The sequence below is a fragment of the Rhinopithecus roxellana genome, chromosome 17 (genome assembly GCF_007565055.1).
Source record: "Rhinopithecus roxellana isolate Shanxi Qingling chromosome 17, ASM756505v1, whole genome shotgun sequence".
Taxonomy (NCBI): Eukaryota; Metazoa; Chordata; class Mammalia; order Primates; family Cercopithecidae; genus Rhinopithecus; species Rhinopithecus roxellana.
In genome coordinates this window covers 101,895,211-101,914,013 of record NC_044565.1, presented here as the reverse complement: position 1 = coordinate 101,914,013, position 18,803 = coordinate 101,895,211, and the positions used below count along the sequence as shown (strand labels likewise).

The following is an 18,803-nucleotide window of genomic DNA, read 5'->3' as shown; positions in this document are numbered from 1 at the left end:
GTGAAGGCCACTGAGCTGTAGGTTCCCTGGGGTGGAACCCAAATAACTTCTGGCTTCCACTGGGTTGGGAACTGCAGGGAGCTCCCTGACCAGCTGTAGTTAGTATACTAAGGACAGGGGTAAGGCCAGGTTTGTGTGATTGTTCTGTGTCCATGCTGACTTTATGTCTTGCCCTGGGAATACCACTCTGGCCATGGAAGGAACCTCTAATGTTGGCCTTCACCTAGACAACTTCTTGAACCCCCAGTTCGGGGCACAGATTGGCTTAGAATCATTGGTGGTCTTTGGACTGCCCAGGGAAATCTACGAGCCAGCTGCAGCACTCTTCCACAGTTAGAGGGCCCACAGAGCATGTCCTGGTGCTGGGAGAAGAGGAATGTCCATTCTGTCCATGAGGAAAGGTATGCTTGACTGCTCAGTGCCTACCAGGAGCAAGCAGGGTCGTTTGTGGCTTTCTAGAACATTGCTGACCGCACAAGAATGGCTCTCTGTGTAGGAAATCAAGCTCTGACGCTGACCAAACCTTGCACGGTCCACAAGCCCTGGGGCTGCCCTCTGTGGCCTTCTGGAAGGAGACATTTAAGGCACCTTGCAAGTGGGAGAGAAATTACAATATTCTGCATACTTCACGTACTTGGTGCAATGTGGGTGGTGGCCCAAATTGGGTGGTTTTTCTGTTTGTTTTTTGACCTGGTGAGATTTCACTTAAAAAAAAATTTATTCTTCTTTTCAGGGGTGTCATAGGAAAGCAGGGATACCAGTGTCAAGGTAAGAGGCATTTATGAACTAAATCTTCAGAGGCCCATGGTTAGATCCAGATCACTGGCACCCATAGGAGACAGGTGCTGGGTCTGATGACATTTGGAGGCTCTCCACAGCTTGCATGCTTATACTTCCTCCCCAAGAGGCAGGACCCTGCTTTCTTTGTTCCCACTTAGCCATTACTTCTGCATATATGGGAATATATATGGGAGGTATCTTGCAGGTGCCACTCGTCTCCAGGCGTCCTTGTGGTCTCAGCAGGTCCCCGATCCACCCAGCCTTTGTGTCCCAGCTGGAGCAGGTGGCACTTTCATCTTTCTGAAAGAGACATACTGCTTCAGTTGGAGGCTCTTTGAAAGTCCCACTTTGTCCTAAACTGGGTCTGTGTATTCTGCCAGCTCTCTCCCTCTCTCCCTCCCTAAAGAAGCTTCCTCACCTGCTCGTTGTACTTGGTATCACTGAAAGGTCCTTGTCGAATCCCTTTTTTTTGGTCTCAGCTGTATGATCATTAGCCCTTAAAAATTTAAAGTTCACTTGAAGGCACTAAGATTATTCCTTTCCAGTTAACTGACTACAAATGCAAGGTTAAGCTGTACAAATTTGGAAGGTGGAAATGTGGCATGGTCATGTGGTGGTTTTGCTGAGGTTAGAGCAGAGAGGTTTTTCTATCTCCTCACCCAGCACTGCTGGGTCTCACTCGTGGGGTAGTGTCTAGTGGAAGTTGCTGTTCTTTGGGGTAACATGCACACAAACAGTTACTTACCTCTTCAGCCACCTACTGCCCACATTGCCCTATGACACTATCAACACAGATATAGGCCACTTCTTGTGGATGTATTAAAGTCGATGGGAATTTTAAAGTTTGGTATATCAGGACACAGTAAGATAAAAAAGCCTCAGAGCCTCTGCACCGCCTGCTGCAGTTCCCCCTGTCGCATCAGCCACCCTGCATGGTCCCGAGTGGGGTGCGAGGCCACTACAACATCTCTAACAGGCAATGCTCCATGGGAGGGCGGGAAGGAAGTTTTTCCCTGACCTTGGCATATTGAAGTGAAAAAATTGATCAGTACTCCCTGAACTGGAGAAAACTGCTGATGTCCTTTGAATATAACTGTTACCTTGCTCTCTGGAGCATTTAGGAAACTCTGATGGCTCTGATAGCACAGTGTTTAGAAATAGCTGCATGAAAGACTTTCAGGAGGGTATTAAATTAAGACTCAGTGGCAGAAGGGGCCTGGCTCCCCTTGTCCCTCCACCATGCCTTGAATAGATCCTGGGAGGGATACTCCCTTCCCCAAGTGTCCCTCAGCATTCCTGTCATTGCTGTTTGCAGTTTGCACCTGTGTGGTCCACAAGCGGTGCCATGAGCTTATCATCACCAAGTGCGCTGGGTTAAAGAAGCAGGAGACCCCCGACCAGGTAAGTATGACACGGAAATTCTGGGCTTCTTCACTGCCAGCCCCTCCCTTCACTGCCTCTTCTGTGGTTCCCAAGAAAACCTTCTCTGCCTGAGACCCTGTCATTTCATTGTGTTGATAAAGAACAAAGGGAGCTGTCCACAGTCTTCCGGCATGAGACACCATCCGCAGGATGAGCACAGGTCCAAGTCAGTTCTATCCCCTTGGATGTTATGCCAAGTGCAGTGTGAGCCCAGCGCTCAAGCCCATAAGAAAAATATGAATTCTTTTATTTCATCATCTCATCAGAACTAAAGTGGCTAACCGATGTGTCACTAGCTCCTCACAGGTAATAAACAGTAACAGAAACACAAGCAGGAACCTTATGTTTAATGAGCTGATGGGGGAATGGTGTGGAATGAACAAGCCCAAGGAATACTTAGGTGGCAATAACCACAGCAATAAAAATAGTCAACATTCACTGGGCACTTACCATGCCCTGATTGAAGTACTTTAACATATATTATTTAACCACATAGTAAGCTTAATGAGTTAGACGTTATTATCTTCGTTTTACAACAGAATAGAAGCACAGAGAGTGAAATTAACCTGCCCCAAATCGCACAGCTAAGAGCCACATTCAAACCCAGGCAGTTTGTTCTAAAGCCTGAGCCCTTGACCACTGCACTACGTGTTGTCTCTTCATCTTAGAAACTAGCATCAGATTGCCTAGTTTGGTAGAGGCAAGGAAGCAGGAAAATGCAACAGTGAAGCTATAGGTTCTCCTAACTGAGCAATTAGGAGAATGACAGTCCCACTGATAGATTAAAAAGCCTTTTTGAGGAAGATGACAGTTGTGAATGTGGATGTAGATATTATCAGAACACTTGATTTCAAAAGCATGCTCTTAATTCTAGGGGAAATAAATTCTGTGTAGTCATAGGCTATTATAATTGGGGGTTAGAGAGAAAGGCTCTGGGTAGGTTTATAATCAGCTGGTCCACAATTTGACTTCCAACAGGACTGACTTATAGAGACCTTCTGCCTGCTCCTTAATAATTCAGTCAAATAGCATCCTGGCATTTCAGGCATTTCCCATCTTTTGTCTTCTTCTGCTTTCATACTGTCTCTGGAAAGCAGCAAAGGACAAGGCTTAGACTGAGCCTTCCATGTCCGTGAAGGGTAGTCTGAGCCCAGAGCACCAACGTTGTTTGCAGGGGCTCTCTTGTGGTTAAAACTGCAAGACAGTACCTGTGCCTCCTGCTCTAGGATCATGACCCCAGTACACCATTGTTGTTTTCACAGGGAAATGAAAGAAAGAGATGGCTTGCTTGTTGTCTGCCTTATTTCCTTCCTATGGACATTCCATTGAGCATTTACTGGGTATGTCCTGTATGACAGGCGCTATGCTGTGTCCCATGGAAGCAAAGAGGAGTACACTAATCCCTGCCTCAAGGATCTCAGTCTCATCACCTGCAAGTCTCTGACTCTGCAGGACTCTAAAGCTCTTCTGCACTTTTTGGAGGGAAAGGTCCCATAGGAGTCCATGCCATGCACGTTAAAGGGTTGAGATTTGAAGTGTTCAGAACCCAGCTTGATCTGCGACCCAGTTCTTCTGACTGTCTTTCCTGGGCATATCGAGCAGTGAGAAGAAGTCTCCAATGAAGTGTGTTCCCAAACTTGGCATGTATCACCAGGGACAAATTGCCAGGGACTGAGAGAGGGAGGCTCTGGGTTTCTTAGCTTGGCAGAGTTGACTGCCAGTCCTGGCTCTCCCCGCCACCATCTTGTGCTTCCCGAGGCCAATCTCCTTTAGTGTCAGCGTATCTGGCCCCACAGGGTCATGGGCGTGCCCTGTGCTGGGTTACTGAGCTGTTAGGGACCAAACTTTGAGTTCATTCTTTTGTGTAACCGCCTTTAGTCTGATGCCTGTGCATACACACATCATACACACATACACGCCACAAACATGTGTAGCCCTAAACACCATGCTTTCAATGCCCTCCTTCCTATTAAAAGGTGCTCTGGTGATGGGTGTCTTGGGTGTTCTGCACCATGAACACTCCGGTCCACCCCCGTCTCATGTCCGTGTGTCTTAGCATGTGGTGGACTCACACCCTGCCTGCACTTCGAGGTGTGGTAACCAAACAGTGCTCTATCTCCACTGGTGTCACCTTTTTCTTCTTGAATCTCACAATTCTTTCTGCCGTTTTCTTCCTCTCCATGTTCTCTCTGTGAATCTCACTCACCCCATTGTATCTGTGTCCTCCTCAGCAAGCGCACATGTGACATGTCCCCCTGCACGCTTGCCATCTTTGTGTTGGCCTCTCAGTCGGTCTGATGCTGTGGCATGCTCTTGTGTGGGTTCCTTCATCCTCCTCCCTCTGTTCTCTGATACCTTAGAGTTTTAAGTGGTCCCAACTGAGGATCATGTAGCTCTTTCCACCCCCACACTGAATTTCTTGGTCACCTGGGACAACTTCTCCACTTTTTCACCTTAGTCTGTCATTCATACCCCTATGAGGTGATTCCTAAGAGACCAAGACTGTATTCTCAGTATAGGTCCACCATGCCTTCAGGGTTTGTGTAGGAATAGAGTGGGCACAGTGATCTCATACTTCCTTAGCAGTGAGAGAGACCACGGCAGAGTCAACAAGTCTACATTCACAAACAGGCACACCTAAGCTACGCATCTAAGGATGGGTGAGTACAGTTGTTTTCAGTAGAGCTGACATTCTTGTCCCCAGGCAAGACCCTAAGTGGTAGACCATCCACGTCAGTAGGGATCAGTGAAATCTTGACCCAATGGAAGGATCAGTCATTCCTTGGAACTGGGTGCTAGGGAACTTATCTTCACGCTTGTGTTCAAGTCGCGCTCCTTTTCCAGCTCTCATTTCACCCCTCATTAGTCGCCCATGGGGGCCTTTCACTCATGAGTCAGTTAGGGAGCTGAGGCCCAGCTTTGCCGCATGTCAGCCATTTCCCAATCCCCGGGGTACAAGAGTGATCTCCTCCCCAGCCCATGGATGTCTTGGGTGATGGTCTCCTGCCGATTCTGAGATGGGCTGGGGGTGCAGCTGCTCCACTAGAGACACAGATGGAGGGTAGCACTGTGGAGGGGCAGAAATGACCCAGAAAAATAGCCCAGCAGACCCTTGCTTCCATGAAATGTGTTATGCTTCTAGCCTCTTCCAACCCTGCAGTCTCACTGACCCTGCCATCCTGTGACACTGGGTGGGATGGGGTGGGGGGCCATCCTTATTTGCCACCTGAGAAATCCAAGGCTCCGAGAAGTCAGTAAACCTGCCTGAGACTCATGAGTGGGTCGTGGCAGACCCAGGCCCCGGATCATACACCTAGACTTCTGTTCCTCTTCCTTCCCCTTCTGTCTTGCCACCATCTCTTTACCCCTTTTAAATAATCAGTAGGAGGAAGCATAGTGGTTAAAAAGCCTGGGCTCTGAATGCAGATTCATGGGGATGGAAGCCCGTGTTTGTCTCTCGTCAGTTTACAGGCATCTTTCTTGATCCTGCTGTGCCTTCATTTCCTCTTCTGTGAAGTTGGGGCAATCATGGACCTCTGTCCTGTAGGGTGATGGTGAGATTTAACTAAGATAATGGTGCCTGGTGTGTGGTCAGCGCTGAGACCTGAGCATTCTTAGTGTTCACCACTCTGTATTAGCCATCTTCCTCCTAATTGTTGTCCGTCCTAACTGATCCATAGTTTCCACAACATTGCAGGGTTCACATGCTGCTGCACAGAATCCCATGTTCACCATTGAGCTCCCTAGAGACTTTTTGCCTAGTTGAGGCTTCCAGGCACACAGCAGTATTGAAGGTGCAAATTCTTTTTTTTTTTTTTTTTTTTTGAGACAGAGTCTTGCTCTGTCACCCAGGTTGGAGTGCAGTGGTACGATCTTGGCTCACTGCAACCTCTGCCTCCCGGGTTCACGCAATTCTCCTGCCTCAGCCTTCCGAGTAGCTGGGATTATAGGCCCCACCACCACCCCCGGCTAATTTTTGTATTTTTAGTAGAGATGGGGTTTCACCATGTTGACCAGGCTGATCTTGAACTCCTGACCTCAGGTGGTCTGCCTACCTCAGCCTCCCAAAGTGCTGGGATTACAGGTATGATCCACTGCAGCCGGCCTGAGGTACACATTGAGGACATTCTACTGTGACTGCTTAAAGTCCTGAAGTCCTGGAGGGGACCGTGTTGGGGAGCAGGCCTGGTCTTGCACAGTCAAATGGAGCAGCCAACAATGAGTTAAGAGCATCAGGAGCCAAGGCCGGGGCAGGATGGGGCTCTTTTCACCTCAGGGCAGCTTTCAGAGCCAAGCTAGGGCCTGCCACCTACAATGACACATGCTCTCTTGGAAAGAAGTTCTGCAAGAGTTCTGATGACAAGCCCTCTGGGACACGGAGGAGCTCAGTTGTGACCCTGTGTCTTGCCATTCCTGCAGGTGGGCTCCCAGCGGTTCAGTGTCAACATGCCCCACAAGTTCGGCATCCACAACTACAAGGTCCCCACCTTCTGCGATCACTGTGGGTCCCTCCTCTGGGGCCTCTTGCGGCAGGGTTTGCAGTGTAAAGGTAAGTCGCTCCCTGCCCCGCCCTCAGCCCCTGCATGTCCCCTTCCCCGCTGCGTACCCCCATCCCTGCTTTATAAAAACCCTTGACTGTTCTCATAGCCTAGAAAGTAAATTTCAGATTTGGCCAAGAACTGAGCACAAGCCTTTGTTAGTCCTGCATTAGTAACTCTGTGCATTTGGCAGGCATTCTCTGGGCAGAGACCATCCAGGACTGGGTGGAGGGAAACACCGAGGAAGGAGGAGGGCAAACCCCACGCCTTAAGATCACTCACAGTCTGGGAGACAAGATGAGTCTACAAAAGCATAATAATTTAAGGAAAGATACATCAGAGCAGAAGGAAAGTAATATTTTTGGAGTTAGGCCATGAAGAAAGTGACAGCTGTGAATTGGGGCTTTTCTTGCATGGTCCATGGCTCAGTGCTTACTCTGAAAGAGCCATGCTAGAACCTTGTCACATAAGATAGCTTGCTGATTCGTCACTGGCTTGGGACATAGGGGATTTTATCCCCACGGCTCTGGTGAGGAAACACAGGCTCAGAGACTAAGCAACTTGCTCACCTCACACAACTTATTAGCAGAAGTAGGATTTGAACCTTGACTCTTGCATCCTGGGTTCCTTGCTGTTTCCTGCCATGCCGCCTGCAAACAGTGCGCTCAGATGATGATGCTAAGTGGCACAGGGAGCAGCACATAACACAGGGAGGTAGCAATGTATTCTGGTGGCCTGAGGAGTGTGTCCAGTTTTATAAGCCGGTCCAGCCTGCTGGCAGAGTTGGGCAACTGTGAACTACTAGGCAGGGATATTGCATGGATATTATTTTAAAATAGTGTTTTATTGTTTATGTGGAATGTATTATTAATAAATTCCCATTGTAGAAAAATTAGAAGAATAAGTAAAGTATAAGAAAGTAAACCTGGGACATAACAAATTGGTCATTGAAGGGATCCCAATGAGAAACTATGAGAATTGGAAATAAGATCAGGGCTGCAGTGGGAATAAAGAGGAGAATGACTTTAAAATATCAAGGAGGAGTGATTCATTGGATGTAGTGACCAGAAGCATCTGGGAGGGCAGTGATAGCATTCACTGAGCTGGGGCTACAAGAGGGAGGACAAGGTTGGCGGTAGAAATAGAGCCTGAGTTGGGGACACCTTAACTTGAGGTGCCTGTGGCAAATGGACATGAAGCTGCCCACCTGTTGGGCAGTCTCACTGACACTTGGGGAATAGGTCTAGACTGAACATTTAAATGTGGGTTTTGTCACGATCTAAGCAATTAAAGCTATAAAGTCAATGTCATTCTTCAGGGTAAGCACATTGAGTATGAAGAGAAAAAAGTCAAAGATTGTGTAACACCATGAGTAGGAGCTCTCTTAGTGGGGCAGTGGGATGGAGCCCAAGTGCTGTAGGCTAAAGTGAAAACAGCGGGAGATGTTTTTTCAGAATGTTTTAGTCAGGAAAAAGTCAGTGGCAAAGGAGAGATGGATGAGGCAGGAGGGAGAGGGGACTGACGGCTGATACAGCAGGGAAGGGGAGGGGCATGTGGACAGGCCTTGGGGAGAATGATGGACACCACCTTCCCAGATGGAGGGCAAGCCTGGCCACCAGGCATGGGCACAGATGCATCTTGGGTGTCAGGGATAGAAATCCAGGAAGAGGTGAGTGGGCAAAGTCATCATTTCAGTTTTGAATCTGTTGAGGGCATTGCAAGGAGATTCCCCTTATTTTCTGAAATAGGAAGTCTTTTTTGAAGTAGGAGGGAGAAGTGGGGGTGTGAGAGGCACGAAGAGGGTGGTGAGGGCTGGAAATAGCAATTGTGGAGACAGAACACAGTCCAGCCACTGGACATGAGGAGGTGCTGACTGTGGACACACCCAGCATTCTGTGAGCTTCCCAGCACCCCTGGAGGTGGGGGCGGAGCCATTCCACTTCCCTGTAGGAATATTCTTTCTAGCGTGTGACCCTGAACAAAACGGGGCCTGCCTGTAATCCTTTAGGTGAGATGAAGAGAGCAGAAGAGGAAGAAGGGAGGGGGCAGGAATCTCGAGTGTCTAGCAGAGGAGCAGATGTGCTTTTGGAAAGATGAGTGTGGTAGCTGGGAAGCAGGGCCTGCTTTGGAGGGAACCCTAATGAGCTGATGTCTGGTTTTGTTGTAAATATATTAATTATTGATCTATCTAGGGAACCTAAATGAAGATACCATCATCATAAATATTGATATTTTAAGAAAGCAGCCCAGACACCCAGACATCACTGTTAGGGCTGTGGGTCCCCGATGACCCTGGAAGAAGGAGGGGCAGGGACAGTGTATTCAGCTGTCATTGGGCAGGAAATGCTCTTGCCCCTGCTCAAGGAAAGAAGGGGCAGAATTAGGATGCCTGGAGCAAGGGTGTCTGTCCATGGGAGCCAAGGAACCCGGAGGAACTCAGGCCACATAAGGGCTGGAAGACGAAGGCTCAGACCTGAAGCTCCCCAGCCAAAATGTGCAGACTTTTACTCTCCTGTGGCTCTGATATTATTACTTGGCCGTTTTTTTTCCCCTTGCTGCTGTTCTCCTGTGACCCTCTCCTTCTCTCTCTCCCTCCCTCTTTGTCTTCCTCTCTCTTTAATTAAGAGACTATTTCTTTTAAGACCATTTTTAGGTTCACAGCAAAATTGAACAGAAAGTACAGAGAGTCCCCGTATTATGTGTCCCCCAACACACACAGCCTCCCACCACCAGCATCCCCAGCACAGCAGCCACGGAACCTACACTGCAGACATCATTGTCACTCACAGTCTGTATTTTACCTTGGAATTCACTCATGGTGTTGGGCATTCTGTGGGTTTGGACGAATGGACAGTGCTCGGTATCTACCATGATAGTATCATACAGAGTAGTTGGATGGCCCTGGAAAATCACCTGCTTCCACTTACCTCTTTAGATCCTTCCTCCACCTTAAGTCTTCTTGGCCCTGTAGACTCCTTACCCTATGGAGAGGGGTCATGGCCAGAAGAGGCCAGCATGGGCCCAAGGCAGGGGCTGCTTGTGCCCAGGTCTAAGCCTGGTTCTGCTACTATGATTACTAAGAAAAAGAAATCAAGACTTAGTGACCTGCAAGCATCCCTGAGCAAGTCCCTACGAAGCTGGCTCTTGCGCCCAGGCAGCCTGGCCCTGTTCCTGACTCTGGTAGGTACTCTATGCCACCCTCTCCTGCTTAGGAAGACTCAACCAGGCTTTCTCTCTTGCTGGACCATGCTAGCAGGGCCTCCTGGGCTGGAGCCCTGGTCCCCTGGTCCTGGCTGGAGATCATCTATTTGGCCTGCTGCCCTGTGGATTCAGCATTTTTGCCATTCCCGTTCCCATTCCTGGAAATAGATTCCAGGATTTTCAGCAAAACAGGTTTCTTCAGAGCTTGAGTCTACGAGGAAGGATCTGTGATATTGTCCTAGTCACTCTTTCTCCGGTCTAAAATCGTCTGAGCCACACAGGTTCAAGCATTGTGTGTATACCCTTCCGGGGACTGTCCCTTTGTCAGCCAGGTAGAGGGAGCATAATTATGTCTGCTTTTACTGACAAGGAAATGGAAGACGGGAGAGAATGGGTGCACACAGGGCATACAACCAGGAACTGTGGGTGCACTCAGCCTTTGGGGCTGTCCTTTTCCTGCCCACAACCACAGAGGGGCCAGACCCTTGAAGGATGCTCACACGATCACTGGGTAACTGAGATCCTTAACCGAGGGCACAAAAACACTGGCACAAAGTGAGCAGGCAAAATAGTTCATTTCTTTCTTGCATTTTGTGACTCAAGTGCCTGCCCTGTCTGAGTCTCTCCAGACTCATTCATGGGTCTGTCTGAGCCCTTCAACCATTATTAAACAGTCCAGAAATGAGCTTCGCAGGTTCCAGGAGCAGCGTCACTAGTCTCGGGCATTTGGAGCCTTTTCATGCTGCACTTCGTTGGAATGGTGCTGCTTTCTCCACTCGCAGGTTCACTGGCACTGTGGGCCTCTCTGGGGCCCTTTTCCACCTGTGTTTTATTTTCCCACTGACGCATGGAGTCAGTGCCCCCTGGAGGCAGAGACGCCCAATACCCTTTGATTGCAGTTTCCTTCTCTAGAGAAGATCCAGTTCTCACCTGCCCCCGTCCCATCCCCTACACTCATGTCTCAGCACAGCTGCTCTGAAGTCATCGGGCACCAAGGGGCAACTTCACGGGAAAGCCAGACCTCCTGACGGAGCCTGCAGTCAGGCCTGCGGGGGCCTGTGGAAGTGGAAGCCCTGCTTTTCTCATCCCCATCTGGGGTGAATGCTCTGCACCTGCTGTCCTCCAAGACAGGGGACGAGGCGCAGGGAGGAAGGTATACTCCACGAAGGCCTGGCCTGGAGATTCCTAAAGAATCGTCTTCCTCACTCCTGCCTCTCTCTGACACACATCTTAATAACTGCTCTGATCTGCGGCTGTTTCCAGGGGCCAAGGGGACAGGGTGTCCCCTCCTCTCCAGTAAGTAGTCAACAGGAGTGGTGGCCTGAAGAGATCACAGGCTAGGATTTGGAGGAGCTGTCCTGATTTGGGTACTGCCTAACTGGGGGATTGCAAGCAGGTCAGCCTGGCTTGGTGTCCTTGGCTTTTAACCCCAACTGCCCTCTGCCCTTCTGAGGACAGTAATAAAAATAATAAAAATGGAGTGATCTTAGCCACATACCTTGGGGTGACTGTGCAGAGCCATAAAGATAAAAGAAAGGCCTGCCTGTCTCCCTCCTTCCTTCCTTTCCTTGTTTTAAAAAAAAGTATTTTGGATACTTAAAAACACTAAAAACATGAAGAATAATTTTTAATTTTCAACATTTCTGAAAATGTCAGTCCTTTACTATTTGTAACAGCTAGACCCCTTGTTGTAACTTCAGCTTTTATTTTTAGAATTATAAGGAGCACAATACATAAATACATTCTCACTGTTCTTACTGTCAAAGATCCAAGCAAGACTGAAGTTAGATTAAATTAAAAATATTAAAGGCTTTCTTTGTATTTTCTTTCCACTTTCATCCTCAGACTTCTAAAAATGTGCTATGGGTCCTCTCAGGCTTTTTGTGTACCTTTGCTGCCTGGGTGCTCACACACACTGCGTTAGAGTCTATTGCTACATAGCAAATGATCCCAGGACGTAGTGGTGTAAAACAACCAATGCTTATTTTCTCAGAGTTTCCTCTGGTCAGAAATCCGGATGGAGCTTAGCTGGGTGCATCTGACTCTTCATGAGGTTTCAGTCAAGCTGAGAGCTGGGGCTGTTGTCTCATCTGAAAACCCAACTACAAGAAGCTCGCCCACATGGTCATTGACTGGAGACATCAGTTCTCTGCCATATGAGCCTTTCCACATGATGACTGGCTTCCTTCAGCGCAGACAAGAAAGTGAGAGAAGATGCCCTAGACACAAGCCAGTGGGACATTTCGTCACTTTTGATGTTTTCCGTTCATTAGAAGAGAATCAGTATGTCCAGTCCTCTCCAAGGGAGGGAGTTACATAAAGGCGTGAGCACCAGGAGGCAGGGGCAATCAGGAGGCGGCTTAGGGGCTGCCTGGCACACCTGCACCTCCCCATCTGCATCCCCTTCACCTCCTCACAAATGCAATCATCTTGTCTGTGGGGTCTACCCTAACCACTGGGTAGCTCTCAAGCTCTCATCTCTCATCTCATACTTCCTCTGATTTTTTTTTCTAACATAGCATAGCACTTATCTTCTAATATTCTAATTTTTTTTTTTTTTTTTGAGATGGAGTCTCGCTCTGTTGCCCAGGCTGGAGTGCAGTGATGTGATCTCGGCTCTCAGCTCACTGCAGCTTTCACCTCCCAGGTTTAAGAGATTCTCCTTCCTCAGCCTCCCGAGTAGCTGGGACTTATAGGTGTAAGCCACCACACCAGGCTAATTTTTGTATTTTTAGTAGAGATGGAGTTTCACCATGTTGGCCAGGCTGGTCTCTAACTCCTGACCTCAAGTGATCTGCCCACCTCAGCCTTCCAAAGTGCTGGGATTACAGGCGTGAGCCATTGCACCCAGTCTAAATTACTTACATAATGTTAATTTCTTTCTCTTTTTTTCTTCCTTCCTTCCTTCCTTCCTTCCTTCCTTCCTTCCTTCCTTCCTTCCTTCCTTCCTTCCTTCCTTTCTCTTTCTTTCTTCCTTTCTCTCTCTCTGTCTCTTTCTTTCTTTCCTTCTTCCTTTCTTTCTCTTTCTTTCTTTCTTTCTTTCTCTTTTTTTTCTTTCTCTTTTTCTTTCTCTCTCTCTCTTTCTTTCTTTCTTTCTCTCTTTCTCTCTCTCTTTCTTTTTTTTTTGTGAGACAGAGTCTCACTTTATCACTCAGGCTGGAGTGCAGTGGTGTGATCTCAGCTCACTGCAACCTCTGCCTCCTGGGTTCAAGCGATCTTCCTGCCTCAGCCTCCCAAGTAGCTGGTATTACAGGCACCCGCCACCACGCCCAGCTAATTTTTACATTTTTAGTAGAGACAGGGTTTCATCATGTTGGACAGGGTGGTTCTGAGCTCCCAACCTCAAGTGATCCGCCTACCTTGGCCTTCCAAAGTGCTGGGATTACAGGCATGAGCCACCGTGCCAGACCTTATCATGTTCATTTCTATCTCTCCTAATCCAAATACAAGGTCCATGAGGACAGAGATTTTTTTTTTGTCTGTTTTGTTTTCTGTTTACCCAGCATCTAGAACAGTGCCTGCACACCGACACCCAATAAATATTTGTGAATTCAACCCCCCGTGCATAGTTATATAATTTGCTTTTCTACAGTATGTCTTGGAGTATTTCCAAGGCAGTGCACAGACGTCTACTTGACTCCTAATGACTGCCTAAGAGTCCACATTGTGGATGTTCCATAGATTATTTAAAATGTTGCCCTCTTGATGGATGTTTACTGGTTTCTGTGTTGTTGCTATTTTAATATATGCAGACATCCTCATATATGCCTCTTTATGCATAGTGTGGATAATTATGAAAGAAAGGCCCCTAGAAGTTGAACAGTCACTTTAAGCCCTTGTCTTTTTGTGGTTGAATTATATAAGCAGGGAATTACATAAGGGCACTTTTACTTGTTGTCTGCTTTAAAGTCAAGCCATGTTAATGGACTGCTTTACCTTCCTTTTCATTGACATTTAATTTGTGTGGCTTGCATAGTGAGCTTGGGATTCTAGTTCCTTGTTATCTGTTAGGTCTAGTCTGAGACGTGTCATTTATGCCACTGTAGTACTACTACTTTCTGTAGAGTTAGAATAACTGAAAAGCGTGGTGTCCTGATTTGTGCAGGGTGTCGTGGCAAACCTAGAGATAAGACATTACTTTAGTTCTCTAGAAACTTGCACTGTACTTGGTCATTGAACATAGTAAGTTAAATAATAGGCCATAATTCAGGCAATGAGTCAGAAATAAGTGTGAGCAATTTACAAGCAAGAGAGGGCCTGGAAGGGGTGGCAGGGAGAAGGAATGCCACAGGAGTGCTTTGGTTGACTCAGAATCCTTTGCAGTAGCATCCACAATGCCTGGGGACCATGCGAATGTCCCCTGCACACGTGGCAGGATGGCTGAAGATTCAGTCTGAGCTTCGATCTGAGGAATGCTGGGTAGCAGACAAGCGGCCGATCGTGGTTCCCGGAAAGCTCTGAGTCACGGTTCTGGTGTGATCAGGACTCCGAAATCTCTTTCTGGGGATGACATTTGGCCCAGGATGACCCCAGGGGGCCATCCCTCTTACCTCCTTTCTCCTCTTCTGCCTGGGACTTTGCGGTCGTTCACTCTCACACCCCTGCCAACTTCCATTGCACAAGCACATGATTTCCCATTTGCAAATATTTGCTCTCTGTCTCTGAGTGTGGCATGACTGGAACCTGTTATGAAATCAAACCATTGCCCTGGCTCACCCTCAAGGGCCAAATTACCCCAACATAAAGAAATTCCTGCAGCATACATGGACCTGGGCCCCTCCGTAGGCTTGGCTTTGTCGCCATTCCCAGAAGGTTGTCTGCTTGCTTTGGAGGAATTCCCAGGAGCCTGGCCAGCCTTTTGCTTCAATCTCAGCTGTAAAAAGGGTGGAAACATGGAAACCAAGTCTCTCCAAAGAATGGTAGGTTGTGTAATAGAAGGTGAAAGCCAGAATGCCTGAACCCCAGCATGTCCCCAGAAAACATTGCTGCTGCTGCACCACCCAGCACATAGTAGGTCCTCAACAAATGTGTGGTGAATAGCTGGGTAGTAGTAGAAGAGCGCTTCTCTCTTCCTAAGCGCCCCTGGCAAAGCAGATCTATTTCTTCCTGGTACAACTTCATACAAATGAAACCAGTGAAAATGAGCACTGAGAGGCATTCTGGAAAGAGAAGCCTTAAAGGGCAGCCTAGGGCTGGGCGTGGATTGGCAGCCAGGACTCACGGCCTTTGGCCTTGGTGCTCCCAGTAGTGTTGTGAGGGGTGGGAGGTTCATTTGGCCACATTAATGAGAATGTCTCTCAGGTTTCTTTTGGTTCCAGCAGGGACGCCCACTGCCCTTTGCTGGTCTGTGGCCTCCCAGTGACACCTGCAGCCTCCAGGAGCCCATCATGCTCCCGTTGTGGCTGCCTGAAGTATCCAGAGCTCCCCTTCCTCACCACCTTTGCCCTCGCATTTCCAGACTTTTCAAAGCACTTTCAAAGTCACTATCTCACATCATGCATGCTAACTGATGTGTGATTGAGATTTTTTTTTACATATTCAGATGACTGCATAGCTCGGGGAAATAGCAGACTTTTAAAAAATGAAAGGCAAAGTCCTCAAACCCAAAACCAAAAAAGGTAACTCCTTTGCCGACCTGCCAGCCCAAGTTGTTTTGTCAGGACAGACAGGTTTGGCATTTCAACACCAGAGGGCGCTAGTGGTCAAGTTATGTAGACAAGTTAGCTGCCCTTGTCAAGAAATTCTCAATTTGACTCTCTTTTTCTCCTTGCTGTCACCTCACAAAGAGGCAGAAGACAACTTTCATGGGTTTGGTGGGCGGAGCAGGTGAGGTGAATGAGCCTCAAAGGGCAGCTGATGCAATGGGGCAGGGTAGTGGCGGTGGGGACCGAATTCCAGGCACAGTGCTGTTGCCTGGTCTCTGATCAGCCCGTGGATCAGTTATTAGTGATAACTCCATTAGTCAAGACGGTGCCATGGCCTGGCTGTGGTACAGTTTTCTTGTTTGTTTTGCTCTGAGAAAGCCACCACCTCACCCCACCCCCACCTTTAGCCCAGTGGGCATCTTGGGTTCAGTAGCTCAGTTGAACTCTCCAGGGTGGGTTAGGGGGCTCTCTCCAGACCAGTGACCGGGTTATGTAGAGCATTACAGAGGTCTGACGGCTCATCCTGCCTGGTTTCACTGCAGGAACAGTTTTGGTTTTTAAAAACTTTTTAGTAGACTTTACTAAAAAGTAAAGTAGAGTAGTTTTAGGTTCACCACAAAATTGGTCAAAGGTATAAAGATTTTCCACATACCTTCTGCTTCCACACACGCACAGCCTCCCTCACCATCAGCATTCTGCAACAGAGAGGTATATTTGTTAACGGTCGATGAACCTTCATTGGCACATCATCATCAAAGTTCATAGTTTACATTAGGGCTCATCCTTGGTGGTGTACATTCCATTATTTTGTTATACGTTATACAAGTGTATAATGACATGAATCTACCATTATAGTATCTTACAGAATAATTTTACTACCCTAAAAATCCTGTATGCTCTGCTTCTTCATCCCTCCCTCTCTCCTAACCCCTGGTAACCACTAATCTTTGTACCATTTTCATAGTTTTACCTTTTCCAGAATTTCCTAAAGTTGGAATGATACAGTGGGTAGCCTTTTCAGATTGGCATCTTTCACTTAGCAATATGCATTTAATGTTCTGCTATGTCTTTTCACAGTTGATAACAGTTCTTTTTAAGGCTGGATAATATTTCAGTGTCTGGATATACCACAGTTTATCCGTTCACCTACTGAAGGACATTTTGCTTGCTTTCAAGTTTTGGCAATTATGAATACAACTGTTATAAACATCCATGTGCAGGTTTTTATATGAACATAACTCTTCACCTCATTTGGTTAAATATCAGTAGTATAATTGCTGGATCTTATGGTAACGGTATATTTAGTTTTGTAAGAAACTGCCAAACTGTCTCCCAAGGTGGCTAGACTACTATGCATTCCCACAGCAATGAATAAAAAGTTCCTGTTGCTTCATATCCTAAATAGCATTGGGTGTTATCAGTGTTTTGTATTTTGGCTATTTTAATAGGTGTGTAGTGGTATCTCATTGTTTTAATTTGTTATTTCCTAATGACACGTGATGTGGAGCATCTTCTCGTATGCTTATTTACCATCTGAATATCTTCTTTGGCGAGGTGCATGCTCAAGTCTTTTGCCCATTGGGTTATTGATTTTGTTATTGTTGAGTTTAAGAGTTTGTTGCCTATATTGGATAATATAGGCATATATTATCATATATGTCTTTTGTAAATATTTTCTCCCAGTCTGTTACTTTTCTTATCCTATTGGCAGTGTTTGGTTTTGTTTTGTTTGTTTGTTTTGGTTTGTTTTGGTTGGGGGAGGTGGGGGACAGAGCAAAAGTTTTTTGTTTTAATGAAGTTCAGCTTATCAGTTATTTCTTTCATGGATCATGTCCATTCATCATGGTGTTGCATCAAGAAAGTTATCTCTGTAGCCAAGGTTACCTATATTTTCTTCTATATTATCTTCAAGGAGTTTCATAGTTTTACCTTTTACATTTAGGTCTACAGTCAATTTTGGATTCATTTTTGTGAAGATTGTAAGGTTTGTGTCTAGATTCACTGTTTTGCATGTCTAGATTTTCTAGCACCATTTGTTGAAAACTATCTTTGCTCCATTTTATTGCCATTGCTCCTTTGTCAAAGATCAGTTGGCTGTGTCTGGGTTCTGCTCTGGGTTCTCTGTTCTGTTCCTTTGATATATTTGTCTGTTCCATTGATGTTTTGCCAATTCCACGTTGTCTTGATTACTTCAGCTTTACAGGAAGTCTTGAAATTGGGTAGTGTCAGTCTTTTGACTTTGTTCTTTTTCTTCAGTATTGTGTTAGTCTTTTGCCTCGGTCTTTTGCCTCTCCATATACACTTGAGAATGAGTGTGTCAATATCCATAAATAACTTGCTGGGATTTTGATTAAGGTTGCTTTGAATATATAGATCGAGTTTGGAAAGACATCTTGACAAATACTGAGTCTTTCTATCCATGAATATGGTATATCTTTATATGTATTTAGTTCTTGATTTCTTTCACAAGAGTTTTGTAGTTCTACTCATATAGATCTTGTACATATTTGGTTAGATTTATATATAAGTATTTCATTTGGGGGAATGATAACATAGATGGTATTGTTTTTTATTTTTAAATTCCATTTGTTCATTGCTGGTGTATAGGAAAACAATTGACTTTTGTATATTAACTTTGTATTCTTCAATCTGGCTATAATCATTATTGGTTCCAGGAGTTTTTTGTTGATTCTTTTGGATTTTCTACATAGACAATCATATCATCGACAAACAAAGATAGTTTTATAGTTTTATTTCTTCCTTTCCAATCAGTATACTTTTTAATTCTTTTTCTTGTCTTGCTGCATTAGTTAGAACTTCCAGTATACGGTCGAAAAGGAGTGGTGAGAGGGAACATCCTTTTTGTGTTCCTGATCTTAGTATGATATTGGCTGTAGGGTTTTTGTTGATGTTCTTTATTAAGTTGAGGAAATCTCCTTCTATTCCTTGGTTGCTGAGATATTTTATCATAAATAAATTTGAATTTTGTCAAATGCTTTGTCTACATCTATTGTTAGAACTATTTGATTTTTTTCTTTCTTTAGTCTATTGACATAATTGATTACATTAGTTGATTTTTCAGATGTTGAACCAGCCTTGCTTGCCTGGGATAAATCCTACGTGGTCATGATATATAATTCTCTTTATAAATTGTTGGATTCAATTTGCTGATTGTTGTTGAAGATTTTGCATTCATGTTCGTAAAAGCTATTGGTCT

General features: G+C 46.1%; 1 protein-coding gene across 1 annotated transcript in view; it reads left to right on the top strand.

Moving 5' to 3' along the window:
* PRKCE (protein kinase C epsilon) overlaps positions 1–18,803 on the top strand; it is a 542,724-nt gene that overhangs the window by 329,423 nt on the left and 194,498 nt on the right. The window contains exons 4-6 of the mRNA XM_010364308.2: positions 734–768; positions 2,096–2,181; positions 6,622–6,751. Of these exons, the coding sequence (XP_010362610.1) occupies positions 734–768; positions 2,096–2,181; positions 6,622–6,751 (251 nt within the window). The remainder of the gene's footprint in view (positions 1–733; positions 769–2,095; positions 2,182–6,621; positions 6,752–18,803) is intronic.